The sequence below is a fragment of the Mytilus edulis genome, chromosome 9 (genome assembly GCF_963676685.1).
Source record: "Mytilus edulis chromosome 9, xbMytEdul2.2, whole genome shotgun sequence".
NCBI lineage: Eukaryota > Metazoa > Mollusca > Bivalvia > Mytilida > Mytilidae > Mytilus > Mytilus edulis.
The window spans coordinates 53,426,887-53,444,146 of NC_092352.1; the positions used below are offsets into that span (position 1 = coordinate 53,426,887).

General features: G+C 32.0%; 2 protein-coding genes and 1 long non-coding RNA gene across 5 annotated transcripts in view; all 3 read right to left on the bottom strand.

The window, feature by feature from the left end:
* The window catches only part of LOC139489765 (sodium-independent sulfate anion transporter-like), a 63,392-nt gene extending 51,637 nt beyond the window's left edge, over positions 1-11,755 (bottom strand). Inside the window, exon 1 of one of the 3 annotated variants that reach the window (XM_071276579.1) lies at positions 11,505-11,755. The gene's annotated coding sequence lies outside the window, so the exon portion shown is untranslated. Of the gene's footprint in view, positions 1-7,852; positions 8,050-11,504 lie in introns of those variants that run through there. The other 2 variants (XM_071276578.1, XM_071276577.1) reach the window with 2 other exon arrangements.
* LOC139490051 (ribonuclease H-like) lies at positions 8,806-9,357 on the bottom strand. Its single transcript, XM_071276900.1, has one exon. It carries the CDS (start codon positions 9,355-9,357, stop codon positions 8,806-8,808), a length of 552 nt encoding a protein of 183 aa, XP_071133001.1.
* A 1,281-nt stretch (positions 11,756-13,036) lies between the features above and the next one.
* On the bottom strand, positions 13,037-16,286 carry LOC139489767 (uncharacterized). Its single transcript, XR_011656236.1, has 3 exons — positions 16,027-16,286; positions 15,275-15,427; positions 13,037-13,327 (listed from the first exon to the last, which is right to left on the bottom strand). It is a non-coding gene; the product is annotated as an uncharacterized lncRNA (long non-coding RNA).
* Positions 16,287-17,260: the final 974 nt, after the last annotated feature.

A 17,260-nucleotide genomic window follows, 5' to 3' on the forward strand; every position in this document is an offset into this window, starting at 1 on the left:
GTCATGGAGGTCAGATAGGTGTTTTGCAACATTTGGGTCTTTAAAGATTGACGTAGCATGGGCATTGATGGACCCATTCAGTTTCTTAATTCTGATTTGTATCAACGACCTCACTGCCTTAATCCATTCGGAAAGAGTGTCTACGTCTTCCTTCTCGCGCTTAGCCCATTGCCTGGCATAATCCTCGACTGAATCCATCAAAATTTTAAAGTTGTATTTCCAATTGATGGATTTAGGCTCACGATATTTGGGACCTTTCGATAACACATTTCGTAGAGAAGTGTTATTAACAATGTTAAGGTCACCGGTAATAACGTGGCCAGCAGGATTATATGTGAATTTGGAACTAGCACAAGTGCAATCAGGAGGTTTAGACTTGAAGTCGTCAATATCGAGATCCTGCAAAACGCATTTGTAATTGAAAATTTTAGTTGCAATAGGTTTGGTATAGGTATAAGAAATTATTGGTACAGACTGGTCTTTGAAATAAGGAGGTATTTTCGATTGCACTAATTTATGATGAAGGAATCATTGCCTAGGTTGACGCCATCGAGACCTTTGTTGTCAAAGGAAAGATTAAGAAAAGATCTTTTCTCTTTTTCATCTTTTCCAATGCGAACTGGCTTGAAAAGTCTGTGACTTGCAATATCCGAAATTATAGCTTCCAGTTTGTATTGGTTTGAATGAGGGTTTGTAACAGTACAAACTACAGTCTAAAATGCATCAGACATTTGTCATATCTATTTATCTCTCCACGAAATAGTTTAAAATTTGATAGCTGTACATGTAGGTAATTATTTTGTCCAAAAATAAATGAAATGATAAGTAATTCTGTTTAATGGGGTGTGTAATGTTTCAGTCGAACCCTGTTTACACTTGTACGAAATTAAATCAATCTTAAAAAGACCAGTTTACTTACTTTTCACAGGTTGCTCTTTGAATTTTGGATTTGAGAAAATAAAAGACACCTTTTAGTAGAAAAGTTTCTATAATATGTAAGGTTTGTAGGACACTTTTTTATATTTCTGGTGTCACTGCCGGATTGTCAAATCAAAGGTGCAACCTTAAACCACAAATGTCTGGTTTTGAGATAAGAGATCGTAAGTCCAAAACTACATTTTGTATGAGAATTGTACATGTTGTAAGAATCTTTTTTATTTAATTTCTTTTTAATTCAAAGACTGAAGCTACATTTTGTTCAAGTTCTCTTGCAGCAATCAGTATTTTCTGTGAGTAAGGAATTCTGAAATTGAGCTGTTCAAATTACTCTGATACTTAGAGTAATTAAAGTACATATAAATCCGCAAAAAAAATTAAAAAAAACTTATTTAAAACTAAAAAGAACTAGATTTTTCTGGTTTTATAGTGTCTTACGATGGTTTCTATTGTCAAGGCTATTCCAGAATTAACTGTACTGATTAAAAGACACATAAAATTAAAAATTTAGAGGTGATTGAGATACAAACATATTTGCACACAATACAGTATTAAATTTCTTATTGAAATTGTATAGAAGGGGTTCTTGGGGGGAAATGGCCTTCCAAACTTCTATACAAATAATTGTGGAATAGCCCTCATTGAAATGTATATATTCCCAGCGACCTTTTGCAGTTTCTTCATGATGGTTATGAAGAGTGCATTGCCAAAGTTTGCATTGTCTAATAAACCCAAACCTGGTTTGAGATATTCTGAAGTGCTACATGTATGCAAGTCAAAGAGAAATATGATTTTTCCCCCCTTATTTTTCAATAATTTAACAAGTAAAATGTTTCTACATAATATAAGCTTGAAGAGGAGAATGGTCTAATTTCCAAAGAATACAAAAAGTTAAAAAATTTGTTTCCTAGTTTTACACTTATTTGTAAGATCTATTTGCCCTCATCCCCTCACCAAGAAAAAGACCACTTATATCAAAACTGATAAATTCTTATACATGACATGCAGATTAGTGTACGATCATGACTATATTCTAATAGCTGTAAGGGAAGTAACTCTAGGAGACCAACTATGTCTTTCTTTAGCAATTACTAAAACTAAATGTTAATAAAAAGAGTTCATGTGATAAATCCTATAATTAATTTTTTTTAATTTGAATAAAACTTAAAAGAATTCCAATATCCCACATGCTACATATATACTTAAAAGAAAAAAAAAGGAAAAAACTTTGCTCTTGCATTTTTGGTACAAATATCTTAATAGAGAAATGAATTGTACAAATAAGAGAATAACAATACAATTTTCCATACCAAGAATGTTTCAAAGGGGCATAACTATTTAAGAAACAGTTCATTGGCACTGATTTTTCAAACTTGTTTGTTACACTGTTGATAAAAAAACTATGATATAACATGTATAATTTACAAATAAATCTGGCATGAATTGTATACCTGAGAGCACCAACAAGACTGGACGGAAAGACAGTCACATGGAAAACCAGATTTCTATGTCCCCCAAAAAGTGCATGCAGGGATAAATTATCACATATGGTCAGATTTTTATCCCTGTCTGACCTTGTATTTAACCCAAACAGACAAAGATATATTCATTTTAATTTTGTTGAAGAAACAAACATGTACATTTAATTTCAAGTTCAAATGAAACAAAACTGTTAATGCCATATTAAATATCTTGCTTTGAACTAGACTGACACTGTAACTTTGATGATTAAAGTGGTAGCTCGTAAAGGAACATGTGCAGTTATCAAGCAAATATTTCATCCTACCTAGATACTCATAATTCTGACTCAAGTCTATCTATCATTGTTCCTATTTTCCATAATGCTGCATGCTATAGGCAAACAAGCATCCCATCTATATAAGTGTTAACAGAAAGAGATTAGTTCAATTAGACCTTTCACCTTTAGGGTGCTATATATAGCATTATTTTTTAGGCTATTATTGTCAAATACAAAAGACAGTTCCTCATATGGATTATGTCATGGGTATCTTCTATACTTCCCCTTCCTCATCTATATGCAAATGTTATTGTGTTGCTATGTGTTATAACGGACAGGTGCTTTTTTTTTTAGAAGAATGACCATTATTAGACTTCACCAGATTTACACCATGCATTTTTTTTAAATCTCTAGCAGCTATAATAATTCTCAATTATTGGTCTAGTACAAATGTATTTCATTTAATATTTTATTTATGGTCAATGATGGTAATCCTACCAAATGACCAATAATTTTAAAATCTAAACATCTAATTTTTTATTTCTGTACATGGTATTTATTTCAAAAATCTAAACAATTAACAAACAAAAGAAAATAAGAAAAATACTTATATATCGTCATGTCATTCATGTGATCACGCCATTATTTTTATTGGAAAGCTGACTGCTGTTGTAAACTTATTTTGCTGACTAATTTTGAATTATTTATAGCACAAATCTCCTTTAATTAACTTCCTTGTTGGTCAGGTGAATGTGTCAAGTAATTTTGAGCACCTGAGATCACCCCCAGTTTTTTGGAGGGGTTTCTGTTGCTTAGTCTTTAGTTTTCTATGTGTATTGTGTTCTATAAATTATCAGTTAGTCTTTTTCTTTATAAGCCATGGTGTTGTCAGCAGTGGCAGTTCCAGGGTCCTGTTGGTTAGAACCCCCCTTTTTTGGACGATCAATGCATTTGAATGGGGACATGTAGTTGGAACACCCTCCCTTTTTTAAAATGGCTGGATCCGCCCCTGGTCAGTCTATAAGTTTGACTGTCCCTCTGGTATCTTTCACCACTCTTTAACACTGAGTACAGATGCTCTTGGATTTGATCATCAATTGGATGAAACCGAGGATAGTAACTTGTTATTTGCAAATGCTTCAGAAAGCATGCATCACAACATTTAGAAGTGTGAGCAAAGACTACAGTCAAATCAGTCCAAATAATTATGACGTCTGGCAAGGCTATCTTTATTTTTTTCTGGGACGCCTTCCTACGTCAGACGTCATAATTATTTGGACTACAGTCAAATTAGAGGAAAACCAGCTTTAAAAGGGACAACTTGACTTCTTGGAAGTTATACCGTCTCACCAAGCACATTAATGCTATTGAGTGGGTCTAGTACAAAGCAAGGCTTTTATTCAATTAACATTATCAATATGACAATGTCCTGCATAATTATATTCATGTAATATTTGCAACTGATCATATGGAAATAAGCAAATGGAATTTCCGAAGTCCTAATAATTGTTAGAGCAGTGTCAGAGACAACAAGGGAGATGTTGCTAAAGGCATAGTTAAATCAAGAATAGGGACTTACTGGAAGGTATAAAACTCAAAGTATAAACAACCGCTTTTTATTCAACAAAATCTGCAGAGTGCAAACTATTTATGGAAAAACAGAAGATTATAAACATTTTCTTGTGAACTGCAAAAGCCTTAACCCTGTCAAAAAAAAATCACCATATCAGACTCAAACATTTGATGATTGAAAATCAGATCAACTACGACTACATCTTGATTCCTTGCTGGTGAACATCCCATCATCTAAAAATCTAGCTAGTGGCGGTCATGAGAATGATAAATAATAACATATCATCATGGTTAACGTATTTATGATAATTGTTTTTTTGTCATTCCAACCTTAAACAGTTAAATACTCCATTAAAATAGGAAATTAAACCTGTTGCTAGATGATAAATTACAAACTTTACTTTCTATCAAAGACACTACATCACATGAATATAACATCATGGTATGGTTCAATAAATGTTGTTTTTAAAATACTTGGTATTGACTATACAAATGCCATAAATGCTCCATTTTGTGAATCCTTATACAAATTTAAGAAATATATACAAACCAAGCTATCAATATTGTTTATTAGCTGTTGGAAAAAACAAATAGATAAATTTTCAGACAGTAAACTGAAAACCTACCTTTTATATAAAACAAATTTTGGTTTTGAAAAATATCTAACATTGATCAAGAATTTTGAACTTAGAAGAAGTTTTACTAAATTACGTGTATCTTCTCATAGATTACAAATAGAATTAGGTAGATATCAGGGTATTCCCCGAATTAACAGAATATGTAATAAATGTTCTTCCAATACTGTCGAAGATGAGGCTAGTGTTTCCTGCAGCTTTTAAAAAGGGCAGGGTAATTGTTAGCTCAGAGGGCACATTAAGCGCGATGGACAACAATTTTAGGGCACTTACTTAACATAAACAGGCAATTTCTATAAAATGGATTCATTTAAAACATACTAGTTTAATACTATAAAAAGGACATATACATCTGTAATCAATTGTTAAACAAGAAAAAGTGTTTAAAACATATATATATATGAATATTTAAAACAATAAACACAATTAAAAACAAAATCAGTTCTTTAAAAACAAGAAAGCACTATGTCATATACATGTATATAAAAATATTGCTTTGGTCATATCAATTGTCATTGACAAATCCTCCTTTTTTTTCCCTAAAAACAGGTTGACACATTCCCTGATATCCAGGGTCATTTTTAGTAACCAAAATTTATTAAATTACAAAAAAAAATAACGTTACAAATTAACCCCTTCCCCTCTACACCCTTTTCCAAATTAAATTAATATAGATACAACAAGTTTTACTACTTTCATGGCACTACCATATCAGCTGTTTATTTTAAATGTCTATAAATAGCCAGACATAGTTGTCTGTTACTTAGGTGTTTTCCCAAGTATTTTTCCCGCCTAAAATGATCATGTGACATGATTGTAAACAAAAGAAAACATTTGATCAAGGAATTCATTTATTTTCTGGATTATTCTGCTTTTAATAATTTAGTTTGGATTTTTATTCATTTTATTTAAGGTACAGTCAAGCATTTGTATTTAAAAGAATAGTTTGCAAAGAATTTTTACTTTTCAATTTGACAAATGTCTCATGATCGCCGTTCATTGGCTTGTTCAACCATGCAAACAATGTAAATTATGTAAATTAGAAATCTATCAGCTGTAAAAAAAAAATATCTAAGCATCACATCGATGTTTTATCATTAATCTTCTAGGCAATACGATGTTTCTGGGACTTGGGGAATACAATCAGGACCCGTGATTAGTATCTGTATTCACTATTCAATCTATTGCAGTTTGCTAATCAGCTGATTACGAAATCGATTACAAAATGGCTACCTAGTGAACTTTTGTTTTGAAGGGAAATAACTCGAGCGGTATTCATAAAATATGTCTTTCAGTACCGGTTGTTAATTACGACGATAAAGGCATGGCGTCAGGAATTTCGACAAAATTAGGGCAGGGCGCCAATTTTTTTTCCCAAAAAGGGCAGGGCGTCGAGAAATCGCGGCAGGGCGCCATTACACGCCAAAACCACCTGTAGGAAACACTAGAGGCTCATTTTCTATTTGATTGTAACAAATTTGAGGATGATAGAAATTGTATGTTAGCTAGTATTGCACAATATAATTCTTATTTTAATCATATGAACAGTCAAAGCAAAATTATCTGGTTATTTAGTGTAGAAAATGTTGAGTTACTTAAAATAATATGTAATTTTATATACAAACATCTTCCTTAGTGAAGATTAGTTAAAGGAAATCTATATGTGTATATACATTTGATTGGACATAGAAAATTATATTCATCTGAATATCACAAACATACTAGCCGATTAAAAAAAAAAAAAAAAAAATAATTGTTAAGATATATTATTTATTCAAATGTTCTCTTATATCCTTGAGGCATCGTCCCCTGGTATCAACTGCATTCAAGTTACCTATGATGCTTCCTTGTTTGCTTTTGATACAGGTAGGAAAGAGACATTTACACACATTTTACATGCCTATGGCCCATAAGGTATCGTCCCCTGGTGTCAGCTGCCTTTAGGAAACCATAATGCTTTCCTATTTGCTGCTGACACAGGATGAGTCATGGACATGTTTAATTTCTACTTTCTTTTTGGCTAATTATTATATATTTAATTGATCCAACTTTTTGTGTACTATACATATGTGGATATCTATTTTTCCTTTTTTTTTTCTTTTTGGGCTGCTTGTTTGTTATCTATATCAACCACACTTGTAATAAAATGCATTAGTATTAAAAAAAACCAACATACTATAGATTCTTTATCTACGTATTCTTTAAGAACTTAAATAGTTCTCGTTTAACTTTTTTTTTTTTTATCTCATTGTTTGTATTGTATTATGAAAAAATTATTGATGTTGTAATGTTTATGCCCTTTGGCAAAAAACACTATAAATCTATATCAAAATTAAGTCAAAATTTTTTAAGCAGCAGCCACAATTTCAATTAAGTAAAATAAAATTGAGAAAGGAAATGGTGAATATGTCAAAGCGACAACCACCCGACCATAGAGCAAACAACAGCCGAAGGCAACCAATGGGTCTTCAATGTAGCGAGAATTCCCGCACCCGTAGGTGTCCTTCAGCTGGCCCCTAAAATATGCATAATAGTACAGTGATAATGGACGTCATACTAAACTCCGAATTATACACAAGAAACTAAAATTTAAAATCATACAAGACTAACAAAGGCCAGAGGCTCCTGACTTGGGACAGGCGCAAAATTGCGGCGGGGTTAAACATGTTTATGAGATCTCAACCCTGAGTGAACATTACATATGTGAAGAAACTACAAAAGAGGAAACGTACACAAGTGTTTACAGTGTCATTTGGGACACTTACTAAAGTACTAAAGTACCATAATTGGAAAAATAAAAATATCTTTATTTGTGTTAATCATTGAATTTTACTTTTTAATTATGATTTTATATGAAGACACACCAGAATTATATATTGATTCATATTGATACTAAAATAGTAAGAAAATCATACTAAAATTTCAAAAGTAAACAAATTACCATGAAGTTCTATTTCAGTTTTTGTCTTACCATTTGATTTACCGACACTGTTATAATAACCTGTATTTTAATTTCATTCAACTAACGATCTCGAGGGTATGTTCATCATAGAATTGGTATACATGTACTATATCATAAAAGTTGAGAAAATCTCCCAGTTTTTTGTTGATTTATTTTCAGTCATGTGATAAATTACCTCCCTTCCAAACGATAGCTCTATACCATATGCTAGTTTTAAATATACAACGCACTCAAACGTTTTCTCTAATGATAAATGTTATTTCAATCTGATTATTTCGATCTTCAATCTTCAATCTTTGTCGTGATGACAGAGTAATCTCTCTTGTGAATTATCCTCTCTTGTAAAATTGTTATCACTAATGTAGTTTCTCGTTTGTACTTAGATATTGTAGGTGGCGCTTTAAAAATATTATGAATTATATAAATGATGATCATAAATGTATGAAGTGAAAAAAAAATTTAAAAAAATGCTTAATTAAGTTATCAAAATGGCATGAAAAATTATTAAAAATTAAAAGAAATTTGTATTAAATTATCCAATAATTAAAAACGGTTTGTTTCCACTATGTACTCCGCTAATAGTTGATTGATACTTTCTGCATTTGGTAAATTGATTGTTAATAAATTGTCTAAATCTGTTGGAATTTGTCCTGTTATGAAGTATATTTGATGGAATAATTTGTCTCTGGCATCTGAATACAGGTCACATTCAAAAAGGTAGTGTTGTACATTTTCTTTTTGTTTGCAGTGATCACAGGTTTCCGAGTTGATGTGCTGGTTTATTATAAATTGGTATGCATTTAATTTAGAATAACCTGTTCGTAAACTGTTGATTATGTTGTACATTCTTTTTGACGGGAAGTCTTTTTTACTTTATTTTTAACTTCAGGATGAAATCTGAAATAATGACGTCCAGCATTACTGTTTTCCCATCTGCGTTGCCATTTTTTGTAACAGAATTTCTACTGAGCTGCCTTTTTTACATCTTGTTTTGTAAACACTATGTCATTAACTGCTAGTGTTTCTGCTTCTTTAGCAGCTTCTTTTGCCAGGGAGTCTGCCTCATCATTTCCTTTTATGTTGGCATGTCCTGGTGTCCAGTTTAAGTTTATTAAAATTCCATGTCCATTTAAATTTTTTATTTTCCCTTTGATTTCGTTAATGGTTTGATGATAGCTGTCACTTTTCCAATTAAGAGTTAAGATACCTAATGCGGTCTGACTGTTCGAAAATAAAGTTAAAGTATCAATTTGCTGTTTTGAAAAAGATTCTATGTAATCCAGTACAATTTTTATTGCTATAAGTTCGGCTAGCAAGATTGATCCTTTGTTAGAGACAGGTCTTTTTAATTTTTCTTCTTGATTATTGATGTAAATTATAGCTCCTGCACCGCAGGGGCCTGGATTTCCCAAACATGACCCATCTGTAAAAGCGACTGCTGTGTTTGGTGTTTGAGATTTGAGATATTTCGATAGATAAAAGACAATGAAAGATAAGGAATTTGTTGCATTCATTCATATTATTTAGACAATAGACAATATATTTATTTCTACAAACACATTAAACTTTACATTAAATCATGTGTGCCTTAAATGTAGTCCAAATAATTATGACGTCTGGCAAGGCTATTTTATTTTTCCGTAGGACTGGAAGGCGTCCCAAAAAAATAAAAATAGCCTTGCCAGACGTCATAATTATTTGGACTACCTTAAATGGAGTACACAATTTATGTATATAGTATGGTGATGGAACAGTTTCCTGCCGTGTACAAAAGTGAATTGACATTAAGTTATTTTAAAGTTACTGATGCCTCAATTTTTTTGTTTTAATTGAGCACCCAGCTGGGATCGCAGCCTTAGCTCATTTTGGATACTATTAAGACCAACTGCCGTTGCGTTCAAAATGGATGGTGGGTACGCCAGGCTGTCACGTTTGATATCCTTTACACCAGTATCTTGAACAATTTATTATAGGCGAAATAATACTTGATTGTCACATCACTGTAAATTATTCCTGCACATGCACACAGTTACTTACAGTTATCAGTTTCTTATCCGTGCTACACTACAAAAGTAGTGGTACTCCAGATAGGGGAGGAAAGAATAAAGAAGAAGAATGGTTATAATGCATGGCATGACACTCATTGAAATGTGGCTTGAACACTCAGCCTGGACATAATAATAATTATATTGACCACAATAAAACTGGTTACCCGAAAATATTAACTGAAACATAATCTAATTGTCCCCTCAGATTTAGATTTAGGCAGAGCTGATGTTCCTAATTTTATTCTTTTCAACTTCCAGGTTTTTTTTAAATATACAAAAGACATCAATGACACAAGGCCAAAACCTCCGACAAGAATCTTATTTAGCATGGCAGTGAAGCTGGATAACTCAGATTGGTAACACGGAGAAATCTGGAAATGTGCGTGAGCGTTCCTTTATAATAAGATGCCACCGATTTTTCTTGATGAGTGATGAGGAACATATGTTTTTTGAAATCTCAAACTCCCCTCTACCTTTAGCAAAATAGAATAAACAAAACACACGACAATCGCACAGTAAAACTCAACTTAATAATTTCAAAATATGCCTTCTTTAATGACTGATGTATATTTTATGTCACTTTTTTTTAGCGTCGATCCAGTCGTGTGACAGACAATGCGTGGTTCTGTTGTGATGTTTTTATGTGTTGTCCTGGTTGTTTTACGTGTCGAATTGTACTATTGTATTGTTTATTTGTGTATTTCTCTGTCCTGAATGTTCTTGCAACTATTTTTACTGCAGTCCTGTCATTATATTTTGTCAGTTCAGTTTTATACTTAAAATTGTCATAACAGCGAGATGTTTGGCTAGCGACGAAACCAGGTCCAACCAACTATTTTTCTTAAAATGTCCTGTACCAAGTCAGGAAAATGGCAGTATTTATCTTACAGTTCGTTTCTACGTTACATTGTCGTTTTATTTTTTATAACACTTGAGTGTTTCGTTATTTTCCTCTTATAGTTGATGTGTTTCCCTCGGTTCTAGTTTGTAATCCGGATTTGTTTTCTCTTAATCATTTATGACTTTCGAACAGCGGTATACTACTGTTGCCTTTATTAATTTGTGCAACCTCTTTACTGTTTATCTACTATGTATCAAATTCAACCCAAAAGAATTAGATTTGACTTGTTGTAGCAAATATTTGTCCTTCCTTTATCAGAATATGAACCAATGTTTCTGTGACATAGCTAGTAAAAGTCACCCTCCTCTGTGTCCAGAAACCTTGACCACTTTTGTATAAACCCTTGGCTATATACTCGTTAGCCGTGCGATGACATTTTTTGTTTGTGTTACATAGTGCATTCTGTATGGTGGCATGCAAATTCAAAACTGGCCTTGCAGATCAGCTATCAAACTTTAAATGCCAATCCTGTAATTTCTATGGATTGCAAAAAAAATAAATACAAAAGTAAAGCCATAAGTAATGCATTAATATATTATGTGTCAAAATGACTTAAAACTTAATTACCACTACCAACATTTATTTTGAAAGAATGTCTAATATGTTTAATTACTATGAGTATCTTTTTTTATATTTGTATTTGCGCGGTTTTTACTGAAATATTTACTGTGAATATATAAATATTCTCTTAAGGCCTTTGTTATCAACTTACCTTTTATTTTCAGTTCCCTTCTATAAAAGTATAATGTTAGTATGTAAAGTATAAAACTAATTCAATATACGTGTGGAATAAAACGAATAGTTTCTTACTTCAATTGCTACAATTGACACAACTGCTATTCCCAGAAGTATCTGATCGTAAGAGCCATCATTTTTCGTCCTTTTGATATCGTACATAAATTTATAACAATCATTCATGCAATTTCATATATATATATATATAACATGTAATTATTAAAAGTTAAGTAGGAGTATCTTCCTTTTCCTGTAACGCGATGCATAGTACAGTGAATTTGTAAATTAATGGATTTTATAAAATCCCTGAAAAAGTTATATGATTTTGTAAAATCAATAACAATTTCAGTTATTTTGTAAAATCCATGAAATTGATAGGTTTTTTTTTTTTTTTTTTTAAATTAATTGAAAGTTTTAGTCGTGATTATATAAAACCTGTTATTGAAAATTTAAATTTTTACAGTGAACACTTCTAGCTAAAACTATTAAATAAAGGCAAGAGTAGTATAAAGTAAAATCACAAAAAATACTGAACTCCGAGAAAACTTCAAAACGGAAGTTCCTAATCAAATGGCGAAATCAAAAGCTAAACCATATCAAACGAATTGACAACAACTGTCATATGCCTGACTTGGTACAGGCATTTTCTTGCATAGAAAATAAAATCTGGTTTTATAGCTAGCTAAACCTCTCACTTGAAGGACAGTCACATAAACTTGCATTACATTGACGATGTGTGTGATGCCGATGTTCAAAAGTCATAACTCAATTGAGAGACCACAACTCCGGGTTACAAACTAAAACCGAGGGAAACACATCAACTTTAGACGGAAAACAAAGGAACAACAGGAACAACAAAATGCAAAACAAAAACAAAAATTGTCAGAGAAAACAAGGCTTATCATATGAACAGATATAAAAGCAACAACAAACTTGCATTTGCATGATACACTTTAGATTTGGTGAAATCTAAAGTGTCATAGCCCTTGGAATGCTTTCCACTAAGTACGTTTATTCTTTATCCAATCTTTTCGCTCAAGAACATCCAAAAAAAAGTAACTGCCCGTCAACTTTAAAATTTACAACTTCGAAGAGTTAGGATGATGAGAGCTCAACCTTTGTATCGAAGCCAATAGACATAGATTTATATGGAGCTCAAATTACGCCTGAATGGATGGTTAATAGCTGTATATTTACTATATCACAAATAAGGAACAACTTGTAAATAAAAAAATATGAAACAAAATTGTCTTTTATTTAAGACTTTTGCCGGACTTCTAGATTTTTATAAGCTTTTATTCTTGCTTTGTCTTAGTATCTCTGACGTTAACCCAACACCTACTTTCATTGTTGCCCAAAAAATCAAAGCAAATGCTGAAACAAAAGTCTCCATTCCATTTTTGTTTCGATAAGATACCAACTTACCATTAAGGTTGATTGTACAGTATGCACTGATCTATAAACTGTAAAGCAAGATAACACAAAATGAAACCTTTTTGTATATTTCAATATTTCTTTTATTATTTAGTTCATACAATCTCACTGTCACAAAAGTTTGCTAAATAACATGACTAAATAGGCACAAAAAACCCACAGTATACAAATACAGTCAACCTGAAGCTATCAGAGGTTTCATCTCAGTTGGTTCCTTTTGTCTTTCTTTTATCCACAAAACGATATAAATTGTTACTGTAACATTAATAATTACCACTGTTAATATTTCACATATAAAACAAAAGCCGAACTCCTTTGACTGTGACTTCAAACCATAAATAATTAGGACTGATAGTATCAGTACTTCTAAAAAAAACAACAAAAACAACATACACGTAGTTATTTTTTCATGAAAAGTGAAGATGGGTAACAGGTATATATTTTAAAACACCAACGGTAAATAAATGTTTCAATGAAATTTTACAGAGATACTTTTTGTTTTAAAATTTCAATATCAAGAAACGCTGGTAAATGAATTTAAGTCTAAAACGGTCGGTTTGATCAGAACATTATCCAAAATCTTTAAACAATAACTTATTTAGAATTTTTCTAGTCATTTTCAGACTTATCCACTGCGGTCAATTCACTACTGCTCAGTTAATTCGCTAGCAGTCAATTCATTACTGTTCCGTGACTTTCCAGACATTTCATTGAGGTGTATAGATCTTAAGCGACTGTAGGTGGATTGCTAAAGAAAGCAATCGCTGTTTAGTTTCATTTACGCAAAGTTGACCAAGGCTTAGACGAAATTAGCTGTTTCGTTAATGCCCATTTGGTATATATGCTGGTCACATGCATAACTAGAGCTAGAGCATGATCTGCTTAACATTCGGAGCCCCTGAGATCACCTTAGTTTTTGAAAGTGGGGTTCGTGTTGTTCATTCATTTGTTTTCCGTGTTGTAGTTTGTCGACTGATGCTTGTCGTTATTTTCCGTCATGGCATTGTCAGTTTGAATATCCCTTATGCCTATTCCGTCTCTCTTTCACTGATGAAATTTATTCCAGACTTACGTTTATTTCTTCTATTATTTCAATACCTACGTTAGTACCATCAGATTATTTTCTCTCTTTGAAGATTTGATTATGAACATTGACCTGCTTACTTTGTGTTGTTCATTAATTTGTTTTACGGTTGAATAAAGGCAACAGTAGTATACCGTTGTTCGAAAATCTTAAATCGATAGAGAAAAAAAATCCGAGTTACAAACTAAAGTTAATGGAAACGCATCAAATATAAGAAAACTACGACATATCAGAAACACAAGATTACAACGTAACACACCCAGAAACGAACTATAATATAACAATGGCCATTTCCCTTACTTGGTACAGGGCATTTTAAGATAAAAATGTTGGGTTGGACCTGGTTTTGTGGCATGCCAAACCTCCCGCTTTTATGGCAATGTTAATCATAACATAAAAATGACAACATTAAATGACAGGACTACATTTCAAATAAATGGAAGAAAATATAGGACAGAGAAACAAACGATTAATATCCCCAACAAAAGTTACTTTGTTAAAAATTTAATACGTCAGACGTGCGCCACGTCCACACCCAGATAAAAAAGTTTGAAAGCCAAAACAAGTACAAAGCTCAAAAGCACAGAGGACCAAAAGTTTCAAAAAGTCGTGACCAAAACGGTCAGGGTTATCCAACTGGGAAAAGAACATCATTTAATATTATTTAGAATCGAGAATAATACATACTTTTGCAAACAGTAAATTTTATTAAGATGACTTTATAATAGATATAAATGATTAAAATTAAGTGGGGACTAGCTACAGAACAAAAAACGGATAAATTACACTGTCTTGTTAGCCAGAACCAGTGTTACGCTCAAAGTGACGTCATATTTGAAGTAAAAAACGAGTTCCCAAAATTAAAAAAGAATTTAGATGAACTTCAAGATTAGATTTGTATGACTTATCTAACGTTGATTATTAACAGTGAAAATTAAAATACTAATAAATATCAAATTGTAGTAGTAATTAGACAATTAATTGTATTATTTATCTATGTCGGTTAACATAAGGGAACATTCAATGTTTATACTGCATTTATACTTAAATATCGAATGCATATGATTGTGATGTATCATGCCAGAAAACTAATTTGACCAACTGCAACCCTTTTAACTTCAATTACAAAACCCACATTAAAAATCAAAATCAAATGTCGTACGAAGCTTATTTATTGTTTTTTTTTTTATTTTTTTTTATTTTAATAAATTATGACAATAGTACTTTACCTGACACCACAGTGAGAGCAAATTTTAGAGGTTTCAATTTCAAACCCATAAGACCACACGACGTAACTACTACCATCATCCACACAAAAACAAGAGTTGCCATGCCAACCGCTGATAAAATTGCAGCACCTCTTACCCAGTCCTTGAGGTGATCTAAAAAAAAATCATGGCCTTAATAAGGATATTCATATCAACAGATAAACAAATGTGAGATTACGAGTGATATAAATAAACATAAATATTATGAATATAATGGAACTATTTGCCATCGAACGCAAAGCTAGCAACTAGTATTTTTTTAAAGATACATTTATTGATCTTAGCATATTTCTGGTTTTCCGAAGTGAAATACTTCAAAAGTGAAATAATTGTTTGAGTTCTAACGTATTCATTTTTTAATTTTCTGCTGCTGGTTCACTTGATTGAACCAAGAGAATTCCAAGTCTCTAAAATTTTATGCATAGCATAAGTCATTTCATAAATACTGGGCTTTTAAACATGGTTAACGATCGAATCAATGCTATTCTATTTCATTCCTTTTCTAACAATGCGCGTGGCGAACAATCTACTGTACTATTATGCACTTACACTTTGGAATTGACGCTTTAAGTAACACTGAACTCTTATACTCTAGCACTATAGTAATCTAGAGTTTCAATAAATCTTAGTTTTGTCTGTCATATTCTTATTGCAATGCGGCTTAATGAAACTGTCATTATGTTGAAAATTGCCATAGTTTTGTTTACACTTACCGTAAGAACATGATGTAGTGCTGTTACCAAGAGCTGTCTCACAATAATACCACAGTCCTTGATGTATATGACACTTCACATCTTCCGTATGGAGCTCACATGATTTAGTATATGACGTCATGTAAGAAAGTTGAGATACTCCATGAATACCTGCTGCAGTCAACGTCAAAACAATAAACAAGATATCAGATTTACTTGGACACGAACATTTTGAGCCTGTAAAAAATCCGGCCATAACATTCACATTAACACTTGTAGTAGGCAGATAATAACTTTTTATTTATCTATTATATATCTTTGACAGGTATTTTAATGTATCACATACAAAGATAAAAACACATAAGACAACAATTTGAGGATGGTGTTTAATCAAATACGTACGTTTTATAATGTTGTCCCCTGATATGATAGATTGGCCATCCTTTTCTGTTAAAATGTCATGATTAACACTGGACTTTAAAGAAACCCTTAATCGTGTTCCTTCTATGTCTGTTTGGTTTGTTCATACATTATTATCTATATAATTTAATTGTATGCGACTGTCATGCAAGTGAGAGGTTAAGCTAGCTATAAATACAGTTTAAGTCATATTTTTGCCATTTGATCAGGGACTTTTCGTTTTGAATTTTCCTCGGAGTTTAGTATTTTTATGATTTTACTTTTGACTGCTGTACCCCAATTTTAACCTTTTTACCTATTATATCGGTTTGTTTTTTTCAGTTGTCAATATAATGGAATTGACGCGATTTTCATACAAATGGGAGGTTTAGCTAGCTATAAATAAGGTTCAATAAATAAACTCATAATAGATACCAGGACTAAATTTAGTATATACGCCAGACGCGCGTTTCGTCTACAAAAGACTAATCAGTGACGCTCGAATCCAAAAAAGTCAAAAAGGTGTTTTTGAGCCTTTGATTTTGACATTTGATAAGGCTTTTTCCTATCTGTATTTTGCTCGGAATTTGGCAGTAACTAACTGGTAAAGTATCTAATTAACGAAGTTAACAAAGGACGTTACAGCACTCAAGCCGACCTACATTGTAATTGTTTCATATCTTTAATATGCAGATTGTATTATATTTTGTAAGATCATTTGATTACATAAACAGTTTCTTTCTCATTGACAGTACAATGGAGAAAATCATGAAAGATAGCAGCAGTTTATAAGCACCTTACTTAAAGCTTAATTTCTGTTTTACAATACTCAAATATTTCTCAGTCTGACAGCAAA

What these genes read in the sequence shown, in the direction of transcription:
- LOC139490051 (XM_071276900.1), bottom strand. Translation starts at nt 9,357, where the DNA reads ATGAATGCAACAAATTCCTTATCTTTCATTGTCTTTTATCTATCGAAA.